The following is a 27,543-nucleotide window of genomic DNA, read 5'->3' as shown; positions in this document are numbered from 1 at the left end:
CACTATTCCTGTAGCCAATGATGACATAAAAATCAAAGCCAAAGGTCCAGCAATCTCTTCCCTGGCCTCCCAGAGAATCCTAGGATAAATCCCACCAGGACCCGGGGACTTATCTATTTTCAGCCTGTCCAGAATTGCCAACACCTCTTCCCTACGTACCGCAATGCCATCTATTCTATTAGCCTGGGTCTCCGCATTGTCCTCCACAACATTATCTTTTTCCTGAGTGAATACTGACGAAAAATATTCATTTAGTATCTCGCCTATCTCTTCAGACTCCACACACAACTTCCCATCCCTGTCCTTGACTGGTCCTACTCTTTCCCTAGTCATTCGCTTATTCCTGACATACCTATAGAAAGCTTTTGGGTTTTCCTTGATCCTTCCTGCCAAATACTTCTCATGTCCCCTCCTTGCTCGTCTTAGCTCTCTCTGTAGATCCTTCCTCGCTACCTTGTAACTATCCATCGCCCCAACTGAAACTTCACACCTCATCTTCACATAGGCTTCCTTCTTCCTCTTAACAAGAGATTCCACTTCCTTGGTAAACCACGGTTCCCTCGCTCGACACCTTCCTCCTTGCCTGACCGGTACATACTTATCAAGAACACGCAGTAGCTGATCCTTGAACAAGCTCCACTTATCCAGTGTGCCCAACACTTGCAGCCTACTTCTCCACCTTAACCCCCCAAGTCACATCTAATGGTATCATAATTGCCCTTCCCCCAGCTATAACTCTTGCCCTGCGGTGTATACTTATCCCTTTCCATCATTAACGTAAACGTCACCGAATTGTGGTCACTGTCCCCAAAGTGCTCTCCTACCTCCAAATCCAACACCTGGCCTGGTTCATTACCCAAAACCAAATCCAACGTGGCCTCGCCTCTTGTTGGCCTGTCAACATATTGTGTCAGGAAACCCTCCTGCACACACTGTACAAAAAACGACCCATCTAATGTATTCGAACTATATCTTTTCCAGTCAATATTTGGAAAATTAAAGTCTCCCCTAATAACTACCCTGTTACTTTCGCTCTTATCCAGGATCATCCTCGCCATCCTTTCCTCTACATCCCTCGAACTATTTGGAGGCCTATAGAAAACTCCCAACAGGGTGACCTCTCCTTTCCTGTTTCTAACCTCAGCCCATACTACCTCTGAAGATGGGTCCCCATCTAGCATCCTCTCCGCCACCGTAATACTGCTCTTGACTAGCAGCGCCACACCTCCCCCTCTTTTGCCTCCTTCTCTGAGCTTACTAAAACACCTAAACCCCGGAACATGCAACATCCATTCCTGTCCCTGCTCTATCCATGTCTCCGAAATGGCCACAACATCGAAGTCCCAGGTACCAACCCATGCTGCCAGTTCCCCTACCTTATTTCGTATACTCCTGGCATTGAAGTAGACACACTTCAAACCACCTACCTGAACACTGGCCCCCTCCTGCGACGTCAAATCTGTGCTCCTGACCTCTATACTCTCATTCTCCCTTACCCTAAAACTACAATCCAGGTTCCCATGCCCCTGCTGCATTAGTTTAAACCCCCCCCAAAGAGCACTAACAAATCTCCCCCCCAGGATATTTGTGCCCCTCAGGTTCAGATGTAGACCATCCTGTCTGTAGAGGTCCCACCTTCCCCAGAAAGAGCCCCAGTTATCCAGAAATCTGAAGCAGGTGTACTGTTGATCTCTCTGCCATGAAAAGACTATCTCTTGATCATTTGGTGAATTCAGAATTATAAATGTTCTCAGTAGTGAATGTAAGCCTGATGTCTTTCTGTACAAAGGTGTTTTTAAGTCTTATGGATGTTAAAAGGAAAGCTTAAAGGATTACTTAGTGTTGTAGTCTTTGGGGGTTGTATTTGACTTGATGGTTGCTAAGATGTTCACTATGTTTTAGAAAGGTTGACTTGAGTTCATAGAATAAACATTGTTTTGTTTTTAAAAATACTTTTCCATTTCTGCTGTACCACACCTTTAGAGTGGGCCGTGTGCTCCCCATACCACAATCTATTAAAAGTTGTGGGTCAGGTGAACTCCATGATGCACTTTGGGGTTCTCTAAACCCTGGCCCATAACAAATTGAGGGCTTGAGCGGGATAAAAGTCTATCTAATTGGATTGGCTTTGTGAACTTAAAGACAGTGAGGGGTGAGCATATTGTGGTTGCTTTTCAGGTGTGGTATTCTAGTTTAAGTGGGGAGTGTATTGTGGACAATGGCTCTTTCTGAGGCTCAGAGGTTTTTTGGGGTGGAGACGGTCACACGCAGTACCTTACGGACAGAGACTAAAAGCAGAATGTTAGATTTGGCAAAAACATTGCAGTTAATATTACCTGACAAAATGAGAAACGATTATATAATTATGGTGGTGGCTAAGCATTTAAAGTTGCCTGAGATACAGTCTGACTCATTAGAAATGGCAAAGATCCAATTGCAGATTAAGCAACTTGAACATGAAAAAGAATTAAAGCAGTTTGAATATGTATTGAGAAAAAAAGAAGGAGAAAGGGTGATACAGATCAGGGAAAAAGAAAAGGAGAGAGAAGAAAGAAAGAAAGAGATAGAGAGGAAATGGAAAAAGAGTGAGAGTTTGAACGTCAGAAAATGGCTGTGAAACATAACAGTCAGTTAAAATTGGTAGACGTAAAGGGAAACGTACAGTTGGAGGATCGTGATGAGGATAGCGAGAAAGAGCATCATAGTTGAAGGCTTGGTGGGAATCTATTTAAATATGTCCAATCATTGCCAAGGTTTGTCGAGAAGGAGGTGGAAGCCTTTTTCATTTCATTTGAGAAGGTAGCTAAACAAATGAAATGGCCACAGGACATGTGGGTATTACTGATTCAAACAAAGCTGGTGGAGCTGTCTGGGACGTATGAGGAGGTGAAAAAATCCATCTTAGGTGCATATGAACTAGTGCCTGAAGCCTACAGACAAAGGTTTAGACATTTAAGGAAAGAATTTGGTCAAACATACATGGAGTTTGAAAGGCTCAAACAGAGTAATATTGATAGGTGGATAAGGGCTTTGAAAATAGACCAAATGTATGAAGCTCAGAGACATTATACTTTCGGAAGAGTTTAAAAATTCAATTCCTGATGTAGTGAGAACTCATGTGGAAGAACAGAGGGTTCAAACTGCGAGATTAGCAGCAGAAATGGCAGATGATTATGAATTATTTCATAAATCAAAGTTTGGTTTACGACATCAGTTTCAGCCTGTGAGGGATAGAAACTGGGGACATGAGAAATACGCAAGTGGTAAAGGTAAAGGTGATCTGATGGGAGATAATAAGGAGAGTGTACCTCAGATTAAACAAGAAATCCAGGACGGTGGAAGAGAAATTAAAAGTTTCAAATGTTTTCACTGTAATAAACTAGGCCATGTAAGGTCACAGTGTTGGTGGTTGAAGAAAAGCACTGGGAAGGCTGATGTGGTAAAACAGGATAAGACAGTGGGGTTTGTTAAAGTGGTAAAGGAAAGCCCAAGTGAAGCGAAGGAGATGCAAAAGATTGTACAGCCTGATCAAGAGGTGATTGATAAGAAGGTGCCAGATGTATTTGAAGAATTTACTTGTGTGGGTAAAGTTTACTCGTGTATCAGGAGGAGCAGGTAAGGAAGTCACAATTTTAAGAGATATGGGAGCTAGTCAATCTTTAATGGTAAGAGATGAGGAGTTATGTAGTTTGGGAAGAATGTCGCCAGAAAAGGTGGTAATCTGTGGAATTCAGGGTGAGAGGAGTAATGTTCCATTAAATAAGGTAAGGTTGGAAAGTCCAGTGAAGAGTGGTGGTAGGAGTAATAGAGAAACTATCTTGTCCTGGAATACAGTTTATCTTGGGTAATGATATAGCTGGATCGCAGGTGGGAGTGATGCCTACTGTCGTTGATAAGCCAGTGGAAAATCAGACAACTGAAGTGTTGAAGGACGAATATCCTGGGATTTTTCCGGATTGTGTAGTAACAAGGTAGCAAAGTCATAGGTTTAGACAAGAGGAGAAATCAAAGAGTGAAGATGAAGTTGAAGTGCAATTATCACAAACGATTTTTGATCAGATGGTTGAAAAAGAACAAGAACAGGTGGAGGATGAGGCGGATATTTTTAGTTCAGGAAAATTGTCGGAGTTACAACAATAAGATATAGAAATAAAATGGATTTATCAGAAAGCATACACGAAAGAGGAATCGAGTGTATACCAGAGTGTTATTACTGTAAAAGTGATATCTTGATGAGAAATTGGAGACCTTTACATATGCAGATGAATGAAAAGTGGGCAGAAGTTCATCAAGTAGTATTGTCGGTAGGGTATAGAAAGGAGGTGTTGCGAGTTGCACATGAGGTACCAGTGGGAATAAGGAAACTTAAGCTAAAATACAAAAACATTTTTATTGGCCTGGACTACATAAAGATGTAGTTAAATTTTGTCAATCATATCACACATGTCAAGTGATAGGGAAACCTCAAGCAGTTATAAAACCAGTGCCCTTAATATCCATTCCAGCATTTGAGGAACCTTTTACAAGGGTCCGAATTAATTGCGTAGGACCGCTTCCTAAAACAAAAAGTGGGAATCAATATCTTTTGATGATAATGGATGTGTCTACTAGGTTTCCAGAGGCCATTCCAGTACGTAATATTACAACTAAAAAGATTGTGGAGGATTTACTTAAATTCTTTACTAGATGTGGACTACCCACAGAAATACAATTGGATCAAGGGTCAAATTTGACCTCAAGGTTATTCAAAGAAGTTATGGATAGCTTAGGAATAAAACAATTTAAATCAACTGCGTACCATCCAGAATCGCAGGGAGCGTTAGAAAGGTGGCATCAGGCATTAAAGACAATGTTGAGGGCTTATTTTAAAGATTATCCAGAGGATTGGGATAAAGGAATTCCATTCGTACTGTTTGCAATTAGGAATGCACCTAATGAGTCAACCAAATTCAGTCCTTTTGAACTAATTTTTGGTCATGAGGTAAGAGGACCACTTAAATTGATTAAGGAAAAATTGGTGAGTGAGAAATCAGAACTTACATTAGTGGATTACATGTCAAATTTTAGGGAATGATTAAATAGAGCAATTAATTGGCTAGACAACATTTAAAAGTTGCACAAAATGTGATGAAACGGGTCGTGGATAAGAAATCCAAAGTTCGTAGTTTTCCCAGTGGAGATAAAGTTTTACTATTGTTACCAGTGGTAGGTGAACCTATAAAAGCTAGGTTTTGTGGACCTTATCAGATTATGTGGTAAAAACACCAGATAGAAGGAAGACTCATCGAGTGTGTCATGTCAATACGCTTAAAAGGTACTTTGAAAGGGAAGGAGAGAAAAAGGAGGAGGTTTTAATGATTCTAACTTAAAGTGACAAACCAAATCCAGATGCCTGTGAATTTGACATTCAAACTATGATTCAAATTAAATTGGAAAATGAGGATGTTCTTAAAAATTGGGATAAATTGTTGAGTTACCTTCCAGAGGAAAAACGAACTGGCCTGAAAGACTTATTGATATCACATGGGCAATTCCGTAGAGATAAATTGGGAAGTACTAAAATGGCTATACATGATGTAGATGTGGGAAATGCTGTTCCAATCAAACAACATCCATACAGATTTAACCCTTTAAAATTGGCACAGGTTAGCAAAGAAATTGAGAGTATGCTTAAAAGTGGCATAATTGAAGTGGGTTGCAGCAAATGGAGCTCACCCATAGTGATGGTACCTTATCTAGATGACCCAACGGTTGTGTGTGGACTATAGAAAGGTTAATGCAGTTACAAGAACAGACTCTTATCCTATCCCACGTTTGGAGGATTGCATTGAGAATGTGGGACAATCAGCTTTTATTTCCAAACTGGATTTACTTAAAGGTTACTGGCTTTAAAAGGTTACCTTTATCCGAAAGGGCGAAGGAGATTTCAGCTTTTGTGACTCCAGGTGGTATATACCAATTCAAAGTTATGCCATTTGGCATGAAAAGCGCACCAGCCACATTTCAATGGTTAACTAACAAAGTTGTTTAAGGATTACCCAATTGTGCGGTAGACATCGACGATCTGGTAATTTTCAGCCAGACATGGAAAGAACATTTAAAACATCTGATGGAGTTAAGTGATTGACTTCAGGAGGCGGGTTTGGTGATAAACCTAGACAAAAGTGAATTTGGAAAAGCCCAAGTCACTTTCCTTGGCCATACAATCGGACAGGGTTGAATGGTCCCACGGGATGTGAAACCAACAGTTATTGAAGAGTTTTCAATACTCTCGAGACAAAAGGAAATAATGCGGTTTCTTGGCATGAGTGGATTTGATCGAACATTTGTGCAAAAGCTTTGTAGCGTGATTGCTCCTCTGATGGACTTGCTGAAGACACGTCAAAAATTTCAGGGGACAGCGGACTTTCAACAGGCATTTGACGGCCTGAAAGCTGTGATAACCAATGCTCCTGTGTTGGAGAATTACAAGGGACTCTGCGATCAGATTGAACTGAAGTATCTGACTTTAAAGAGAAATGCCGAGGCGTAGAGAAATGGCCAGATCGTGCAGAGACCTTCTTGTTCAAAGCGACTGTCAATCAGGAAGGAAGGAAGAAGAACAAAAATGGACTATATTATTGTCCCTGTTTGTGTGTGTTGTTTTTTTTTAAACAAAAAAGTATGTTTATTGTGCGCATTTCTTAAAGGATAGTGAAAAGGTGAAAAATGAAACCATCCTGAAGTTAATGGTTTTTTTTTCTTGGGGGGAGGTGTCATGTGAGAGTACCTTAAGAAATGTGTGCTTATAAATGGGTGTGTATATAAATATCTGTAGTGAGAGTACCTTTAAGAAATGGGTGTTTACTACTGTAATGATGTCAGAGAGTGGGTGGAGCTGGGCTGTCTGTCAGCTTTTTACGTTCGTTTTAGGCTGTTTGCTGCAGGGTGTGTTTTAGTTTCGTTTTCAGTGTTGGAGCTGAAGCCAGACAAAGCAGGTGTACTGTTGACCTCTCTGCCATGAAAAGACTATCTCTTGATCATTTGGTGAATTCAGAATTATATATGTTCTCAGTAGTGAATGTAAGCCTGATGTCTTTCTGTACAAAGGTGTTTTTAAGTCTTATGGATGTTAAAAGGAAAGCTTAAAGGATTACTTAGTATTGTAGTCTTTGGGGGTTGTATTTGACTTGATGGTTGCTAAGATGTTCACTATGTTTTAGAAAGGTTGACTTGAGTTCATAGAATAAACATTGTTTTTTTTTTAAAAATACTTTTCCATTTCTGCTGTACCACACCTTTAGAGTGGGCCGTGTGCTCCCCATACCACAATCTATTAAAAGTTGTGGGTCAGGTGAACTCCATGATACACTTTGGGGTTCTCTAAACCCTGGCTCATAACATAGGACAGAATTTTCAACTTCTGCAGGAATGTGGGATGAGCCTTACTAGATTGTTCACTTACTAAATAATTAAGAATCGGGGAAGAAGGTCTACTTTCTTCCCTCTTCCATCCCTACAGGAATGGAAAGCTCCAAAAATGTTTGAGGAGTTTGTTGGAAGAATGTCTATTTTAAATTGATAAATATTCAATAGGACTGTATAATTCATTTATTTGGTTGCTCACCTGTGTTAAAATAAATAATATTAATTGCTTATTGTCACAAGTAGGCTTCAATGAAGTTACTGTGAAAAGCCACTGTGCTAAACGAACCCCTCTGCCTGACACTTCAAACTTAAAATGAGCCTGAGACAATTTGCATACCGGCGTACAAACTTACAGGGATTTAAGAGAAGACCTGCAGTTAAAAGCAATTACTGGACAGGGTTTGTTGCTCATTTCTTGAACACATTAGTGAAAGTTACCTAGTTCTCTTGGCAAAGTTACATCATTTTGATGACCCAGGTAGTAGAGACTCATGAGAGTGATTTGAGATAAACAAGCTGGAGTAAGAAACTTATGAAAAGGCATAAAATCGTAGCCCTCTGTTCGGTCATGTTTTTACCTGATGATTGTGTTTCAATAAGGGAGTTGGCGCTCACTCTGACAAATTAATTATATCATTTAATTCGCAACATAGACATTGACTTTATACTTAATCTGACAATCTGCTTGAAACTCGAGGATAAAACTCATTGAGGCTTAAATTCCAACGGCCTCACTCTATTAACGCAGGTACAGCAGACAGAACATCCAACTATGTACCAAAGATGGAGTTATTTACATGGTTGAGGCAAGCTGCCTGTTCCCGTAAAAGATGACTGTCCTGAACCAGTGGTGAACAGGTGATGGGAAGACCCAGAGGCCCACACTCGGGCCAGATGGAAATTACAGCATGGAGTTTCTCGTGATGTAAACTGGAAAATTCACCCACAATGTGCTGGACACTGTACAGTTTTGCTAAGTTGAAGTTGTGCTTACATTTCTGAGCAAACTTGGAATGTCCTGTGAACCTGTGCAATCATGTTGCATTAGGATTGAAATCTATTCTCAATAACATGGCCAATGGGTCAAATGGCTGAATTTAAGTGAACTTTAAACTGAAAATCTGTTCAAATAACTACTGCAGCTGAATAAATAAAGAGGCTAATCAACAGTTTTCAATTGACTGAGAACAGACAAAACCCTTGAAGAACATAAAGAAAGGAGTTGGGACGGCTAAAAAGGGTCATGAAAAGTCCTTGGCAAAGAGATATAAGGAGAATACCAAGGCACTTTATATAAGAACAAGAGGGTAGCCAGGGAAAGGATGGAGGGAATCTATGTGTGAAGCCAGAGGAAATGTGCGAGGTATTAAATGAGTACTTTGCATCACTATTCATCAAAGTGAAGGACTTGGTGGGTGATGAGTCGAGGGAAAGGTGTGTAGATAGTCTGGGGTATGTCGATATCAAAAAGGAGGGGGTGTTGGGCATCTTAAAAAGCATTAAAGTAGATATGTCCCCAGGGCCTGATGGGATCTACCTGAGACTACCCAGAATACTGAGGGAGACGAGGAAGGAAATTGCTGGGCTTGGAGAGAAATCTTTGCATCCTCATTAGCTACAGATCAGGTCCCAGAGGAATGGAGAATCGCTAATGTTGTTCCGTTGTTTAAGAAGGATAGCAGGGATAATCCAGGAAATTATAGGCCGGTAAATCTTATGTCAGTGGTAGGGAAATTACTGGAGAAGATTATTAGGACCAGGATTTACTTACATTTGGAAACAAATGGAGTTATTATCAATAGGCAGCATGTTTTTGTGAAGAGGAGACGTACTAAGTTGATTGAGTTTTTTGAGGAAGTGACTAAGATGAATGATGAAGGAAAGGCAGTGGATGTTGTCAACATGGACTTCAGTAAAGCCTTTGACAAGGTCCTTCATGGCAAACTGGTGCAAAGGGGAAGTCACATGGGGTCAGAGGTGAGCTGGCAAGATGGATGCTAAACAGGCTTGGTCATAGAAGTCAGAGGGTAGCGGTGGAAGAGTGCTTTTCTGACTGGAAAGCTGTGACTAGTGGTGTTCCACAGGAATCAGTGCTGGGACTTTTGTTCATTTTATATATAAATGATTTGGAGGAAAATGTAGCTGGTCTGATTAGTAAGTTTGTGGATGGCACAAAGATTGGTGGCGTTGCGGATAGTGAAGTGGATTGTCAGAGGATACAGCAGGATTGGAGACTTGGGCAGTGAAATGGCAGATGATATTTAATCCAGACAAATGTGAGGTAATGCATTTTGGAAGGTCTAATACAGGTAGGAATTATACAGTGAATGGCAGAACCCTTAAGAGTGTTGACAGGCAGAGAGATTTGGGCGTACAGGTCCACGGATCATTGAAAGGGGCAACGCAGGTGAATAAGGCAGTCAAGAAGACGTATAGCATGCTGGCCTTCATCAGTCAGGGCATTAAGTATAAAAATTGGCAAATCACACTGCAGCTGTACAGAATGTTAATCAGGCCGCATTTGGGATATTGTGTACAATTCTAGTTGCCACACTACCAGAAGGATGTGGATGCTTGGAGTGGGTACAGAAGAGTTTACCAAGATATTGCCTGATCTGGAGGGTATTAGCTATGAGGCAAGGTTGGATAAACTTGGATTGTTTTCACTGCAACGACAAAGGTTGAGGCACGATCTGATAGAGGTTTACAAAATTACAAGTGGCATGGACAGAGTGGATGGTCAGGTGCTTTTTCCCCAGGGTAGAAAATTCAAGTACTAGGGGACATACGTTTAAGATGTGAGGGGGAAACTTTAGAGGAGATTTGCAAGGCAAGTTGTTTTACACAGAGGGTGGTGAGTGTCTGGGAAGTGCTGCAGGGGGAGGTGGTGGAAACAGATATGATAGCAACGAATACATGAATAGGATGGGAATAGAGGGATGTGGACCCCGGAAGTGCAGAAGGTTTTAGTTTAGATAGGCATCATGATCGGCACAGGCTTGGAGGACTGTTCACTGAGCCAAGGGTAAATCAATTAACTAATTTTGAAGTAATTTAAAGTATGAGAAACAGATAATATCTGAGTGAGGCTGCAATTGAATATTGTTCATTGCAGTGAAAGATCATTAAAGATGGATTTATGCGACCGCAGGATCCTGTGCACTTAAAGTTTTGGGGCAATGTGATGAACAGCCCAAACAGACTCAACTGGTGGAAACTGCCTAGGGGCATGGCAAATCTGATAGGTGTGAATTGTTTCAGGTGAATGGGCTTTTGAACTAATGCAAATGATCATGGATAATCAGGTGTAAAGTTGCCATGGCTGTAACTCTTACATGCTTCAAATATGTGTGCTACTTAAAGTAATTGTTATTTGGGTAAAAATCATATGATCTATATCTTTCACTCTTCAACTACTAATGAAGACATACCAGGTCTAATTAAAGGAAATTACCCACTCTGGCATTCATTATCACTGAGTCATTACTGACTCTTTGCCCATTCTCTTGCAATTGTTTCTCCTTCAAGCATTTATCTAATTCTCTTTTGAAAGCTGATATTGCTTTTATACCCACCACCCTATAAGGCAGCACATTTCAAATCCTAATCTGTTGTCTAAATTTGTTTTCCTTGTATCCCCTCTTGTTCTTTTATCAATCACCTAAAATCTGTGTCCACTGGTTATTGATCCTTCACCCACTTGCAGGTTCCTCTTTATTTATTCTATCTAAATCTTTCATGATTTAAACACCTCTATCAAATCTCCTCTGCTCTATAGTAGAGATACCCCAGCTTTTGCAGCCTATCCTCACCGTTTACTGCACTTCCACCATTATGCCATTTGAACATTTTGAAATTGTGCCCTGTTCACCTAAGGCCAATCATTAATGCATATCAAAGCAGCAGCGATCCTCATAGTAAGCCTCGGGAACTCCAGTGAATACCTCTGTCCAGTCCGAGAAAACATGCTCACCACAACTCCCTGTTTTATATAACTAAAAGCAAAACACTGGATGCTGGGAATCTGAAGAAGTGTCATATGGACTCGAAATGTTAGCCCTGTTTCACTCTCCACGGATGTTGTCAGACATTCTGTGTTTATCCAGCATTTCCTTTTTACATCCCTGTTTTGTATCCCTGAGCCTATTTTGCATCCATATTGCTGCTGCTCCTTTTATTGCAGAGGCTTCTATTTTGTTATCAAACCTAATGCATGATATTTTGTCAGACGGCCTTAACAAATCCATGCGACCTCCTTTATTTATGGGCAGCACGGTGGCACAGTGGTTAGCATTGTTGCCTCACAGTGCCAGGGACCTGGGTTCAATTCCAACCTTGGGTGACTGTGTGTGTGGAGTTTGTGCTTTCGCCCCATGTCTGCATGGGTTTCCTCTGGGTGCTCCAGTTTCCTCCCACAGTCCAAATATGTGTGAGTTAGCTGGATTGGCTGTGATAAATTGCTCCTTCGTGTCCATGGGGTATGCAGGTTAGGTTATGGGGATAGGGTGGAGTGGACATGGGTAAAGTGCCCTTTCAATGGGTCAGTGTAGACTCGAAGGGCCGAATGGCCTCCTTCTGCACTGCAGGGATTCTATGATTAGTCCATGCTTGTTCAAGCGGTTGTTCATTTTTCCTCAGATTGTTTCTAAAAATGTCCAGACCATCAATATGAAACTGACTGACCTATAATTTGCAGGTTTATCCTTCTCTTTCTTTGAACAAGTGTGTAACATTTGCAATCCTCCAGCCCTCTGGCACCACCCTTGTATCTAAGGAATAGGAAGATTGTGGTTGGCACCTCCACAAACCCATCTTTCCCTCAGCCCCCTGTTCCAGAATTCATCTCATCCAGACCAGCTGACTTATCTACTTTAAGTACCAGCCTTTCTAGTTGTCCATCTTTACTTTTATCTTATCCAGTTAACTAACAACGATTTCATTTACCACAGCTTTGGAAAACCTTTCCTCCTTGGTAAACACCAATGCAAAATATTTGATTAGTACCTCAACAATGGTCTTCTGCCTCCACCAGTTCTCTATTTTTGTCCCTAATTGATCCCACCACTCCTATGCCAACTCTTTTATAGTTAATAGGCTTACAGAACACCTATGAAGTTCTTTTTATGTGAGCTGTCATATTGTGTCTTTGCCTATCTTATTTCTATTCTCACCTCTCCTCTGTACATTTTAGATTCAGCCTGATTCCCCCATGTAATATCAAGCCAACATCTTATTTTGCTTCATCCTCCTCTTTAACTTGTGGAGACATTCAAAAGCCTTCAATTGAACATACATGAGCATTAATAGGAAAGAATTCAGTCCTGCAGGAAGTTTTCTAAGGGTGTTTTGGGTAAAATTTCTGGACTAATGCAGGAACTCCCCAGATGACAACTACTTATATTTATATAGCATCTTGAAGGTAAGGAAACATTCCAAGGTGCTTCATAGGGGTGTTGTAAAACAAAAAGAGAATATCAAACCAAGCTAGAGTCACAGACTAGCGTTACAGACTCTTGGCTGTTGTGGCAAGGCCTAAACAACATAACGGGCTACAAAGTGAAGTTGAACAGTATCTCCAGCAGCAGCACACCCCTCCCCGATGAACTCAATGCATTCTATGCTTGGTTCAAGCAGGAAACCAACGATCCACTGTCGGGTGCCCCAGCAGCCCACAACACACCCATACCCACCATCACAGCTTCCAAAATCAGATCGGCCTTCCTGAAAGTGAACTCTGGAAGGCGACGGGTCCGCACGGGATTCCTGGTCGTGCACTCAGCGCCTGCACGGACCAACTGGCAGAGTTATTTGTGGACATCTTTAACCTACTCCGCTCTGAAGTCCCCACTGTTTCAAGAAGACCACCTTCATACTGGTGCCAAAAAAGAACCAGGCAACGTGCCTCAATGACTACCGTCAGGTGACCCTGACTTCAGTCGTAATGAAGTACTTCGAGAGGTTGGTCATAAAGCACATCACCTCTATACTCCCAGAATGCATTCACCACCACAAATTGCATACTGCCGCTATCAGACCACAGCAGACACCATCTCCCTGGCCCTACACTCATCGCCTCATGCAGGCGCTGAGACAACGGATGAACGGACATCGCACGACAATCGGCAGGCAGGAATAGTCAGAGGCTTTTCCCCAGGGTAGAGGGGTCAATTACTAGGCGGCATAGGTTTAAGGTGCGAGGGGCAAGGTTTAGAGTAGATGGACGAGGCAAGTTTTTTACACAGAGGGTAGTGGGTGCCTGGAACTTGCTGCCGGAGGAGGTGGTGGAAGCAGGGACGATAGTGACATTTAAGGGGCATCTTGACAAATACATGAATATGATGGGAATAGAGGGATACGGACCCAGGAAGTGTAGAAGATTGTAGTTTAGTCGGGCAGCATGGTCGGCACGGGCTTGGAGGGCCGAAGGGCCTGTTCCTGTGCTGTACTTTTCTTTGTCCTTTGAATGTTCCCTCCCAGTCGGGAACATTTCAGCAGTCAAGGGCATTCAGCCTCTGATCTTCGGGTAAGCGTCCTCCAAGGCGGCCTTCAGGACGCGCGACAACGCAGAATCGCTGAGCAGAAACCTGTAGCCAAGTTCCGCACACATTAGTACGGCCTCAGCCGAGACCTTGGATTCATGTCGCATTACATTCACCCCCCACCATCTGGCCTGGGCTTGCGAAATCCTACCAACTGTCCTGGCTTGAGACAATTCACACCTCCTTAACCTGTGATTATCCCTCTCTCCAGTTGCTCCGTCTGGACCTGTAGACTTAATTACCCGCAAAGACTCGCATTCAAAGTATCGTCTTGCATCTTTGACTTTGTCTATGTGTATGTTTCTGGAACCCACCTCTTCATTCGCCTGAGGAAGGAGCAGTGCTCCGAAAGCTAGTGATTCATAACAAACCTGTTGGACTTTAACCTGGTGTTGTAAGACTTCTTACTGTGCTCATCCCTAGAGCATCTCAACAACAAGGACTCCTGCAGCAGACTCCTATTTATTGACTACAGCTCCGCCTTCAACACCATAATCCCAGCCAAGCTCTTATCAAAGCTCTAAAACCAAGGACTTGGCTCCACACTCTGCAACTGGATCCTTGATTTTCTGACCCAGACCACAATCAGGAAGAATAAACAACAACACCTCATCCACAATAGTCCTCAATACCGGGGCCCCGCAAGGCTGCGTACTTAGCCCCTTACTATACTCCCTGTACCCACACGACTGCGCGGCAAAATTAGGTTCCAACTCCATCTACAAGTTTGCTGACGATACGACTATAGTGGGCCGGATCTTGAATAATGACGAGTCAGAACACAGGAGGGAGATAGAGAACCTATTGTAGTGGTGCAGCAACAACAATCTATCCCTCAATGCCAGCAAAACTGAAGAGCTGATCATTGACTTCAGGAAGCAAAGTACTGTACACACCCCTGTCAGCAAGAACAGGGCCGAGGTGGAGATGGTTAGCAGCTTCAAATTCCTCGGGGTAAACATCTCCAAAAATCTACCCTGGTCCACCCACGTCGACGCTACCACCAAGAAAGCACAACAGCGCCTATACTTCCTCAGGAAACTAAGGAAATTCGGCATGTCCACATTAACTCTTCCCAACTTTTACAGATGCAACATAGAAAGCATCTTATCAGGCTGCATCACAGCCTGGTATGGCAACTGCTTGGCCCAAGACCGTAAAAAACTACAGAGAGTTGTGAACACCGCCCAGTCCATCACACGAACCTGCCTCCCATCCATTGACTACATCTACACCATCCGCTGCCTGGGCAAAGCGGGCAGCATCATCAAAGACCTCTCCACTCGGCTTACTCACTCTTCCAATTTCTTCTATCGGGCTGAAGATACAAAAGTCTGAGAACACGCACGAACAGACTCAAAAACAGTTTCTTCCCCGCTGTTACCAGGCTCCTAAACGACCCTCTTATGGACTGACCTGATTAACACTACACCCCTGTATGCTTCTCCCGATGCCGGTGTTTATACAGTTACATTGTGTACCTTGTGTTGCCCTATTATGTATTTTCTTTTCTTTTCTTTTCATGTACTTAATGATCTGTTGAGCTGCTCGCAGAAAAATACTTTTCACTGTACCTCGGTACACGTGACAATAAACAAAATCCAATCCAAAGTATGACTCTAAGCAACATTAGGAGATATTGGGTCCGATACCAAAAACCTGATCAAAGAGGTAGCTTTAAAAATTTTTTGAGAGTACCCAATTCGTTTTTTCCAATTAAGGGGCAATTTAACATGGCCAGTCCACCTGCCCTGCAGATCTTTGGGATGTGGCACGAAACCCACACAGACATGGGGAGAATATGCAAACTCCACACGGACAGTGACCCAGAGCTGGGATCGAGCCTAGGACCTCGGCACCGTGAGGCAGCAGTGCTAACCACTGTGCCACAGTGCTGCCAGAAAGAAGGAAGATTTTAAAGGAGGACAGCAAGGCAACAAAGTGTATAGGGGGGGTATTCAAGAGCTGAGTCCTAGGCAACTGAATGCACAGTCACCAATGTTGGAGCAATTAAAATTGTAGGCTAAAATTATAGGAGCACAGATGTTTCTTTTTTTTTAATGAACATTTTTTGAGGTATTTATGGTTTTAAAACAATAACAGAAGAAACAATGTACATATAAATATAAACATAGTGCAAAGGCCTTCTTCCTCCCTCACAGGACCCACCTTAGAAACACCCTAGTCTACACTAAACTAAACCCCAACCCCCCCTTCTGCTGACGGTTAATTTTCCCGAAAGAAGTCGACGAACGGCTGCCACCCCCGGGCGAACCGTCACATTGACCCTCTCAGGCCGAACTTGATTTTCTCCAGACAGAGAAAGCTAACCATGTCCGATAGCCAGGTCTCCGACTTTGGGGGCTTTGAGTCCCTCCAAGCTAATAATATCCATCTCCATGGGCTACCCGGGAAGCAAAGGCCAGAATGTCTGCCTCTTTCTCCTCCTGGATTCCCGGGTCTTCCGACACTCCGAAAATCGCCACCTCTGGACTCGGTGCCACCCTTGTTTTTAACACCTTGGACATGACATCCGCAAACATCTGCCAAAATCCCCTAAGCTTCGGCATGCCCAAAACCTGCTCATCCGAGCCACTGTCATGTGAGCACGGTGCACGACCTTAAACTGTATCAGGCTGAGCCTGGCACATGTTGTGGATGTGTTGACTCTACTCAACTCATCCGGCCCGAGACCATCCTCTATCTCTCCTCCTAACTCCTCTTCCCATTTGTGTTTCAGCTCCCCAGTCTGCGTCTCCTCTGACCCCATGAGTTCCTTAAGCACAGATATTTCTGAGGGTTGTGGGACTAGAGGAAATTGAAAAGATAGGGAGGGGCAAGGCTTGAAAAGCAGAATGAGAATTTTAGAATTAAGATGTTGCTTGACCAAGAGTAACTGTAGGACAGCAAAGAAATGGACATCAGAGTTCTGGATGATCTCAAGTTTCCAGAGGGTAGATGGTGGGTCGTTGGCCAAGAGAGCATCAGAATAGTTGAGTCTAGAGTTAACAAAGACATGAATGAGTGTTTCAGCAACACAAGAGCTGAGACAGAGATGAAAACTTACGATATTAGGCGGCCTTAGTGGTGACACAAATATGATGTTGAAAGCTTATCTCAAGATTGAATGTGAGCCAATGTTGTGAACAAATTGACATAATCTCAGACTGTTGCTGGGAGCCAATGGTGTAAGTAACTAGGGAATAGAGTTTGGAACAGAGTTTGTCTTCCCAATATTTAATTGAAATATTTGCACATCCAGTAGTGGATGTCGGATAAGCATTCGATAATTCAGCAACCATGAAGAAGGCCTTTCAAGTCTGAACTTGAAGGAGAGGAGTTGAGGTCCATACCAGAGATAATGGCCAGAAAATGGTGAGAATAATGGCAATAATGGGAAATAGGACATCAAAGGTAGGGGCGAGGGCATATTTGAGCCAATTAGTAGCTGTAGAAATGTTGTGGAGAATGGAGGGTCATGGGTGAGTTAGTTGGGATTGGAAGTATAGTTGTAAGTGAATTGTGAGCCAGATTTTTCCAGGGACAGATACAGAAAAGGTAGGGGTGAGAATGTAGTTGGTGAGTGATGCAAGGAAATGATTAGAGGGCAGAACGGTAGCACAAGTGGATAGCACTGTGGCTTCACAGCGCCAGGGTCCCAGGTTCAATTTCCCGCTGGGTCACTGGCTGGGCGGAGTCTGCACGTTCTCCCCGTGTCTGCGTGGACACGGTTTCCTCCCACTGTCCAAAGAAATGAAGGTTAGGTGGATTGGCCATGATAAATTGCCGTTAGTGACCAAAAAGGTTAGAGGGGTTATTGGGTTACGGGGATAGGGTGGAAGTGAGGGCTTAAGTGGGTCGGTGCAGACTCAATGGGCTGAATGGCCTCCTTCTGCACTGTATGTTCTAGAGGTGGCTTGTGTTTCATAATGTACAGAGCGCAGAAGAGTTTCTTGTTCCCTGTACCCCTCTGAAATTTCAGTGGCTCTTCACAGAATCATGGTCGATCTGGGCCCTGAATGAATTTTAGCACCTGCTCAACCTACATTACACATTAGTTTTGGATTTTAATTTCAGGACATTAAACTCTGAATTAGATGTAACTCAATTCATCTCTTGATAAGATATGGATTCATCTGGGTTCCTGAGGAAAATTTATCAATAGGGGTTCACTTTTGAAATAACATTTTCCCAAAATAATTATAGCTGTAACTGCACAACTTAAAATGTTTTTTAAAATTTTTTCGGAATAATTTCTTCCTGGTCCCCATGCTGGATATGATTTAAATAGAGTAAAATATAATGGCAAAGACCGTTTCCTAAAATGAAGAATCAGTGATAACTATGCATATGTGATTAATTGCTCATGATTCTGCTATTAAAAATGGTTTCACAAGCTGAAGCAACACAGACGTTGGGTTCATCCAGCTAATCCAATGAATAATACACCCCTAAGCAAAATGATTGATTTACCTCTCAAGGATTCCAATGACATCTGATCTAATGACTACAAAAGCCTAATGTGTTGAAAATGTGAAACAAAAATATCAAGTAAAATAAGAAGAGGAACAAAATGTCTGATGAAAGGTCATCAACTTGAAAAGTTAATTGTTTTGCTCTCCATAGATACTACCTTACTGAGTATTTCTAGCATCCCCTGTTTTTCTTTTAAGCCTCTGACTATATTTTCACACCTGTAGATGTAGAATAAACTTGGTATTTATGAGCTGGCTAAAGGAATTTTTAATCACAAAATATAGCAGATTTTCAAGTCGAAGCTTGCTTCATAGTTAAGACCAAATACAAAAAATCAAGGATAAAATTAGGATTTAAAAAATGTCTATTAATTTGCTTTGTCCAGTTGTGATGAATTTCAGACGTGTGTGAGTGTTTGGTGCAGAGGGGGTTGAAAGCCTTGGTTGGTGAGTGTATGACTGCTGGAGTGGCATTTTTAAGGAATCCTGGTTTGAAAGGTTTTGGGAGTTAGAGGTTCAATTGGGGCATGGTGGACGCTTGGGCTAATGGAGTTTTGTTTGGATGGAGGGGTGGGGGATTTCAGCTTGATAGGATGATGTGGTTATTGGGAGGAGCCAAGATATCAGGCATTTTGCAGGAAAGCAGTGTTTTAGTTGAATGTTAGTGGGAGTTGTAAGCAGAAGTCAAGCATCTTAGTTCAGTTAAATAGTTAATCTGTAGCTAGATTAGGAGTTCTTTCCAAGTAGTTCTGAAGAGTAAGTTTAGAAGGGGAGAGGAAACAAGCTGGAGCAGCCCGTTTCTGCATGGTTCTGACAGGATTCAGGTCTTTTCTTTAAAGCAATGTCAAAAGATCTCTTTGTCTCAAAGTAGAGTCTCCAGACATCGCTGTAAAGCAGGTATTCCTGAGTGTTAACTATATTTGAAAGTGAATTAGAGCTGAGATGGTTTCTTTGTTGTTTGAGTGGGAATAGAGATAGCAGTTTAAGGCTGCTGTATTCACTCTATTGATTAGCATTGTTTAAGGGGTAATTGCAAGTTATTTTCTTGTGTGATGTTAAAGGTATTCTAATACTGTGTTCATAATAAAGTTTGTTTTAATACACCATATCCCTATTTTCCGTGTAATCACTCCTAGAGTAAGCTATCCTTTCTTCAGTCTTACAAAAGTAAAATAAAATATTGGGGATCCTGTCCAGTGTCCTAGCCACTGTTGGGATCTGGTTTGGGATCATAATACAATGCAATACGAACTGTCTGATTAGCCATAATTTAAAAAATGTTCAAAATGATTGATCATTTATTGGTAGTTGCTGAAATTTGGTGAAGGAAAAGGTCAACATATACTTTATCAATGTATAGAGTCAGCATTTGTTGTTTTAACGCCCTTCCCTTATAATCAACTAATCGACAATGAAATTATACGCTGCTATAGGTGAGAATACACTTTTCATATTTTAACTTTACTATGGAGCCTCCCTCTGTTCAAATGTACAAGCAATCTGTGTGATTAGCTCAACTGGTCGGACTAAGTTTAAAGATGTATGAGTGGAATATTGATATACACGAATGCATTTTACAGTGCAGAAGGAGGCCATTCGGCCCATTGAGTCTGCACCGGCCCTTGAAAGAGCATCCTACTTAAATATATTACTTAAAGCTTTTGGCATTTAAAAAATAACCTACAGTGAGTATTTTGGAATAAGACTTGAGATTAAATTATATTCCAGTCTAAATTGGATTGGAACAATAGTCAGACTACCAAATGTATTTATGATGTTTCATAGATAGAATTTACAGTGCAGAAGGAGGCCATTCGGCCCATCGAGTCTGCACCGGCTCTTGGAAAGAGCACCCTACCCAAGGTCAACACCTCCACCCTATCCCCATAACCCAGTAACCCCACCCAACACTCAGGGCAATTTTAGACACTAAGGGCAATTTATCATGGCCAACCTAACCTGCACATCTTTGGACTGTGGGAAGAAACCGGAGCACCCGGAGGAAACCCACGCACACACGGGGAGGATGTGCAGACTCCGCACAGACAGTGACCCAAGCCGGAATCGAACCTGGGACCCTGGAGCTGTGAAGCAATTGTGCTAACCACCATGCTACCATGCTGCCCGACGCAATCATAAATTGATTAGATGAGCTAGCATGTGAGTGAAATACTTTTTAGTGTGGTGTTAACTTGAAGTTAACTGAAAAGTATAAAATGCTGGAAACACATTGGACATCTTTGCTCAGAATTTTCTATTTTAGTTTCAAATTCCCGTTATCTGCTGTATTTTGCTTTTGATTTTTCCTGAAATGTACGTTAATTTGCAGTTGAAAAAGTGTTGTTGCATTGAAATCTCATATTTTTACAGACCATAACATCCAGTCAGTGTTTTGCTGTTGCTGTTCTGTCCAGAAACGGTAAGTCTGATGTTTCAAATACCATCCAAATAAAAATATTTTTCTATCAATCTTGAGTGTACGGTGCCTATAATTTGTTTATTTTTGTTATTAAATTTCAGTGCAGTGACAACTCAAGTGAGTTTAGATGATACTGATCTCATGGATGGTTATGCTATGAATGACCGCCAGGCATCATATCCTTCAAATATTTACCGAGTAGGTGATTTTCTTTTGATATATGTTCAGGTTATATTTATATGGGATGACACATGCGCATTATAAGAGTCTTAGGGCGGGACTTTCCGGCTGCATCCGCCCAGCAACTGGAAATTCCCGCCCGAGGTCAACGAACCTTTACATGGTCCGCATCCCGCCTGTGGTGATCTTGCAGCGAGCTGAAAAATCCAGCCCCTTAGCTTGGATTGCGAGTGCAGAGTCAGGACATTTCCCGGCTCTGTAAACCACACTCCCTGTTGCCTGGGAGAAAGTGTGCCGAAAGGTCAAATTTTTATTCTGGAATAACGGGGTTCCCTGGGTGTTGGGCCAGGTGACTCTTGAACAAGTGCGGATGATGCTGAATGTGGAGGTGGGTTGGGTGGAAGACCTGCCTTGGTGCAGCAGCACCGATTCAAAGTGTTTTTTTTTTAAACAGAGAAACATAAAACAGTCCTCAATCCTCACATTGCATCACCACGCCGCCCACTCCCCATTTCCCATTCATGCCAACCTACCTCATCTACCCCGCCCATCCCCTTATGATCCCTCAAACCCATCATGCCAATCTCTGCCCCTACCATACCATTTATTGCTCTGATGCCAACTTAGTGTCAACTCACTCTAAGCCATGTTCTCACTCACCACCCTTTGCCTTACACCCACCTTGCCAACTCACCCTGTATCCACCAGGGGAAGACCTCTGGATCCATGTTGAGATAAAATAAAATAAATTTCCAAGTATGTATTGCAGATTTTATTTTTTTTAAACACTCTTCATTCATAAAAGCCTATTTGATACATTTATATTCCTTCAGCTATGTTATCCCTTATATCAACAATAATTTCTTTCAGCAGCATAATCCCTTATAAAAAACAAGCATTGGAAATCATAGCCCCATTTCAATTAGTCCACAACCACTTGCAACTGTCAATCAAACTGTGAAATGGCAGGCACCCTACTGTGTTAATGGACTGTTGTGAAAGCAGTCATGCAGAACTCATGGTAACTAATGGCTTATGTCAACAGACAGTGTGAAATAGCAAGCAATTGCAAAGATTTAAAGGTTCAGAGTTTTAAATGCCTTGACAGAACATAGAACATACAGTGCAGAAGGAGGCCATTCGGCCCATCGAGTCTGCGCCAACCCACTTAAGCCCTCACTTCCACCCTATCCCCGTAACCCAATAACCCCATCTAACCTTTTTTGGAAACCAAGGGCAATTTAGCATGGCCAATCTCCCTAACCTGCACGTTTTTGGACTGTGGGAGGACACTAGAGCACCCGGAAGAAACCCACGCGGACACTGGGAGAACATGCAGACTCCGCACAGATAGTGACCCAGCGGGGAATCGAACCTGGGACCCTGGCATTGTGAAGCCACAGTGCTAGCCACTTGTACTACCGTGCTGCCCCTGAACAGCTTGACAGTTCACCTTGACGGTGGGCGGAGGAGGCATTGTTGCTGCACAGTGCCCAGTTCCCCTCGATGGGCGAGGAGTTGCAGAAGGTGGCAGAGATCAACAGAGGGTTGAGAGCTAAAGTAGAGGACCTGGAGAACAGGTCACAAAGGCAGAATTGAGGATCGTGGGTTTGCCTACGTGGATGGAAGGCTGGAGGCCGACAGAGAACTTCGCCGAGGTGCTGGCAAAGTTGATGGGGGAGGGCGAGGACCCCTCCAATTATGAATTGGACAGGGCTTGCTGGGTGCTTGGGCCAAAACTAAGAATGAGAGAACAGCCGAGAGCTGTGATCGTCTGCTTTTGCAATTTTCAGGTGAAGAAGAAGGTGCTGAGGCGGGCGAAGCAGAAGTGGGAGGTGGAGTAGTTCGGCAATGGTATACCTTTATACCAGGGTTTGACAATGGAGCTGGCCAGGATACGGACGGCCTTCGGTTGGGTGAGGGCAGCGTGCGGTTTGGTGTGGTCTACCCGGAGAAACTAAGGGTCACGCATAATGGCAGGACTACTACTTTGAGATGGCGGCGAAGGAGTTTGTGAAGTCAGAAGGCCTGGGATTGGACTGAGTTTGGTCTTTGATGGTTTTTGACTGGGTTTTTCCTTTATGTTCTTTACCTTTATGAATGTTATCATTAACTGTTATATGTAAAGACATTTGGGGTGGGGTGATTCGGGTGGACGGTTGGAATTTGTGGATCTTTGGGTTTGGGGGCTTGTTTTGATGCAGGGCATTGGAGTTTGGAAGGGTTGGGTGTGGGGAGCTTTTGAGATGCTGTATTTCTTGATGTGGGGGAGAGAGCTCTGTCAGGAGCTACCACGCTAGCAAATGTAATGTTGGCTAGTGAACGGGAGTGAGGTGGGGGGGAGGGGCCGTGATCATTAGCACCTGTATGGGCAGGTTTCGATGGGCCTGGGAGGTGTGAGTGGTGCGGGGATGGGGACGATGCTTGGGGGATTCCGGGAAGGGGCGAGGGGTGGGGTGTGACAGTGACTGGGGCGGGGTCTTGCCTGCCAGGCAAGGCCTGGGGGGGATGGTCATGGCGGGTAGGAAGGGCGGGGTGTGTGAGAAACCCGCGATCAGAGTGGTGATGTGGAACGTGCGACGATTGGGTGGACAGGTGAAAAGAGTTTAAGTTTTCTCACACTTGAAGGGCCTGAAAGCAGGTGCTGTTACAGGAGACCCATCTAAAGCTGAAGGAACAGATGAGGCTGAGGAAGGGCTGGGTGAGTCAGGTGTTTCATTTGGGCTTCGACAGCAGGGCCTGGAGGCTGAAGATACTGGTGGGAAAATGGGTGAGGTACCAGATGAAGAAGGGGATGGCGGGCTAGGGGGGCAGGTGCGTGATAGTGACGGATGTGTGGAAAGGAGACTAGTGGTACTGGTTAGCGTGTATGCCCAAACTGGGTTTGTGAGGAGAATGTTGGCTGCCATTTCGGATTTGGATACTCACCAAATGATATTGGGGGGGTACTGGAATATAGTCTGGGCCACGCTCGCTGGCCCTTTTTGGGGAGGGGAGGGTGTTTACATCTGCAGGATAGGGAGTATTCGTTTTTATTCGCCGGTGCATGAGGTGTACAAAAGGATCGACTTTTTCGTGCTGGGGAAGGTGTTGCTAACTGGGGTGAGGAAGGCAGGGTATTCAACAATCATGATATGGGATCATGCTCTGCCCTAAGTGGATGTGGTGTTGGAGAAGTGGCTAGCCCAGAGGCTGGCATGGAGGCTGGATGTGGGTTTGATGACAGACTTGGATTTTTGCACTAAAATGGGGAAGCTGATTGTGGAGTATGTGGGGTTTAACCGGAATGGCGAGGTTTCACCGTTGGAGGTCTGGGAGGCGTTGAAGGCGACAGTGAGGGCGAGGCCATTTTAATTAAGGCGACGGTGGATAGGGAGGCGTGGTTGAAGCAGCATGTGATGACAGGGGAGATTTTGGAGGTAGATGGAAGATATGCGGAGGACCCGGAGCCAGGACGTTTGGTGAAGAGGAAGGGGTTGCAGGCGTAGTTTGATCTTCTATCCATGGGAGGGCCGTCTGGCAGCTGAGGTGAGCGATGGGGGTGATCTGTGAGTATGGTGAGAAGGCCAGTCGATTGCTGGCATGCCAGCTCCATTGGCAGGCAGCAGCGAAGGAGATCGTGCGGATTAGGGATGGGATGAGTGGATTGGTGGTGGCGGCGGAGCATGTGAATAAGGCGTTTTAAGACTTTTATAGGGAGTTGTTTAAGTCGGAGCCACTGGAGGATGAGTTGGAGATGAGAGAATTTCTGGAGTGACTATAGTGCTCAGAGGTGGGAGAGGAGGAGGCGGGGGGATTGGAGGAACCAATGGGGGTGTAAGGATGCAGGCAGCGATAGGGAAGATGCAGTTGGATAAGGTGCCGGGGCTGGATGGGTTCCCGGTGGAATGTTTAAAATTCAAGGATAAGTTGGCACCAGTGATGGTAGAATGTTGACGTCACGATGGTAAGAGGATTATTGATGGAGATGATGGGGCGGGTATCCATCTCATTATTACTTAAAAAGGAGAAGAATCCGGTGCAGTGTGGGTCATACAGGCCCATTTCTCTACTGAACGTGGACGCTAAGATACTGGCGAATGTGTTGGCGGTGAGGCTGGAGGAGGGCCTTCCTAAGGTGGTGGGGGAGGATCAGACGGGGTTCGTTAAGGGAGGCAGCTGCCGTCGAATACGCAACATCTGCTGAATGTGGTGCTTTCTCCGGCAGAAGGAAGAAAACCGCAGGTGGTGGTGGCGTTAGATGCGGAGAAGGCGTTTGACAGAATGGAGTGGAGTTATCTGTTTGCTGGAGAAATTTGGAATTGGGCCTAAGTGTGTGGCATGAGTGAACTTGTTATGCAGTGATCCGACTGCATGTGTATGGACGAATGATATGAATTTGGGATACTTTTCACTATTTTGGGGAACGAGGCAGGGATGTCCCGGGTGCAATTCCCCCATCGGGAGACTAAGTTCCGACGCCGGAGTGAAAACCGGAGTGTTTTACTCCGGCGTCGGAACCCGCTCACAGCCCCCTATTCTCCCGTCCCCGGGGGGCTAGGAGCAGCGTTACGTTATTTACACATGCTGGGCCTTGGCGCCGCATAAAAAAGTGGCGCTGCGTAAATGACGCGCCCGACGCTGCGTAAATGACGTCACCCGCGCATGCGCGGTTGCCGTCCTCCCCGAGGCCGCCACGCAAGAAGATGTCGGTTGGATCTTGCGGGGTGGCGGAGGAAAGGAGGTCCTCCTTCAGAGAGGCCAGCCCGCCGATCGTGGGCCAGACATCTTCTGAGGCCCCCCCCCCGGTGCAGGAACCCACCCCCCCAACCCACAGGCCGTTTCCCCCCCCCCCCCAGCGTTCCCACGCTGTTCCCGCCGGCAGCGACCAGGTGTGGACGGCGCCGGCAGGAACCCGTCGTGTTGGGCAGGCCATTCGGTCCATCCGGGCCGGAGAATTGGCGCTCGCCCGTTGCAAACGGCGAGTGCCGATTCTCCCAGCGACCAGCCGTGATTTTTGCCGCGCCGGTTGGGGGGGGGGGGGGGGGAATCTCGTGCGGGTGCCGGGGCGGCGTGGTGGGCCTTGCGCGGCGCCCCGGTGATTCTCCCACCCGGCGTGGGGGGGGGGAGAATTCCGGCCCCCATGTCCCCCCTTCTGTTCGCGCTGGTGATTGAGCCCTTGGCAATTGCGCTGAGAGGTTCGGACTGATGGAAGAGGATGGTGAAGGGGGTGGGGGGGGGGGGGGGGGTGGACCATAGGGGGTGTCTGTACGTGGATGATCTGCTGTTTTACATCTCAGACGCAAGCTTGGAGGTGAGAGATATAATGGGGTTGCTGAGGAAATTTGGGGAAAAGCAAATATTTTGTAGTGTCTTCTCAGGCGCAGGGACGTAGTGGAGTAGCTGCAACTCATTTTAGGTATATGGGGTTGCAGGTGACGTGGGACTGGGCACGACTTCGTAATTTCACGAGCCTGGTGGGGAGTGTGAAGTAGGACTTGGTGAGATGGGACAGTCTCCCCTTGTTGCTGGCATGTCGGGAGCAGGTAGTAAAGTGAACGCTCTGCCACGGCTCCTGTTTCTGTTCCAGTGTCTGCCCGTCTTTTTACCAAAGTCATTTCTTAAGGGGGTGCATGTTCAAAATGTTGAAAATTTTAATAAGTAAATATATATATATATTTTTTTTAAGTGTATACTTCTAGAGGGTTTTGTCTCAGGTTACATATACTGTAATTGAGAACTTCCATACCACAGTAAAATGTTGAAACAGTACAAAGAAGTGATATCTGCATTTGGAGTTGTAGTGTATGTACCATATGGTCCATTATATTTGTTCCTTTTATATGCCTAAGTCAATGCATTTATCATGGCTAATTTTATAAGGTGTTTAGTCCACCTCATTTTAATTTAGCAGTGTCAATAACTCATAGTTGAATTGTAGTAGCAATTGTGAGATAGTAGGCATGCCAGAAGCATGGTTTTCAGTGGTTACAGCTGATCCTGGGGTGGAACAGGCCATGCTCGTATAAAAGACCAGTGGAGACCAGTGCACATCTGACAAATTATATAATTTATTGTCATGTGAGGGTACCTTTAAGACATGGATGTTTAAGCAATGTACCTTTAAGAAAACAGTGATGTCAGAGAGTGGGTGGGGCTGAGCTCAGGTCAGCCATTTTGCAGGTTTTTAGTTTCAGTTTAAAAAGCAGTGTGTGTGTGTCTGTGCGTTTACAGAGAGCTGCAAGTTTTGAAAAGAGCTGGGTGTGTGTCTGTGTTTTGCAGTGAGCTGGATCTCCACCATGAAAGACTATCTCTGGATCATTTGGATGATTTAAAGTAAAGCCTTTAACCTGATGTGATTTTGTTTAAAGGTGTTAAGTCTCTTGGAAGTTTGAATGAAAATTTTAAGGAGTTACTGTTGCAATATTTTCTGAGTTATCTTTGAAGTAAGGGGTGTTAAGAGATCCAATGTTTATTTAAGATGTTAAGTTGAGTTCATGGAATAAACAGTGTTTTGTGTTTAAAAACCCACGTATCCATAATT

At 44.1% G+C, this 27,543-nt stretch overlaps 1 protein-coding gene across 1 annotated transcript in view; it reads left to right on the top strand.

The window, feature by feature from the left end:
- The window catches only part of txk (TXK tyrosine kinase), a 104,229-nt gene that overhangs the window by 27,758 nt on the left and 48,928 nt on the right, over positions 1 to 27,543 (top strand). Inside the window, exons 2-3 of the mRNA XM_072497936.1 lie at positions 20,792 to 20,840; positions 20,942 to 21,038. Of these exons, the coding sequence (XP_072354037.1) occupies positions 20,792 to 20,840; positions 20,942 to 21,038 (146 nt within the window). The remainder of the gene's footprint in view (positions 1 to 20,791; positions 20,841 to 20,941; positions 21,039 to 27,543) is intronic.

Source organism: Scyliorhinus torazame, chromosome 3, assembly GCF_047496885.1.
Source record: "Scyliorhinus torazame isolate Kashiwa2021f chromosome 3, sScyTor2.1, whole genome shotgun sequence".
In the NCBI taxonomy this organism is placed as follows: Eukaryota; Metazoa; Chordata; class Chondrichthyes; order Carcharhiniformes; family Scyliorhinidae; genus Scyliorhinus; species Scyliorhinus torazame.
This window is presented reverse-complemented; position numbering and strand designations above follow the sequence as displayed.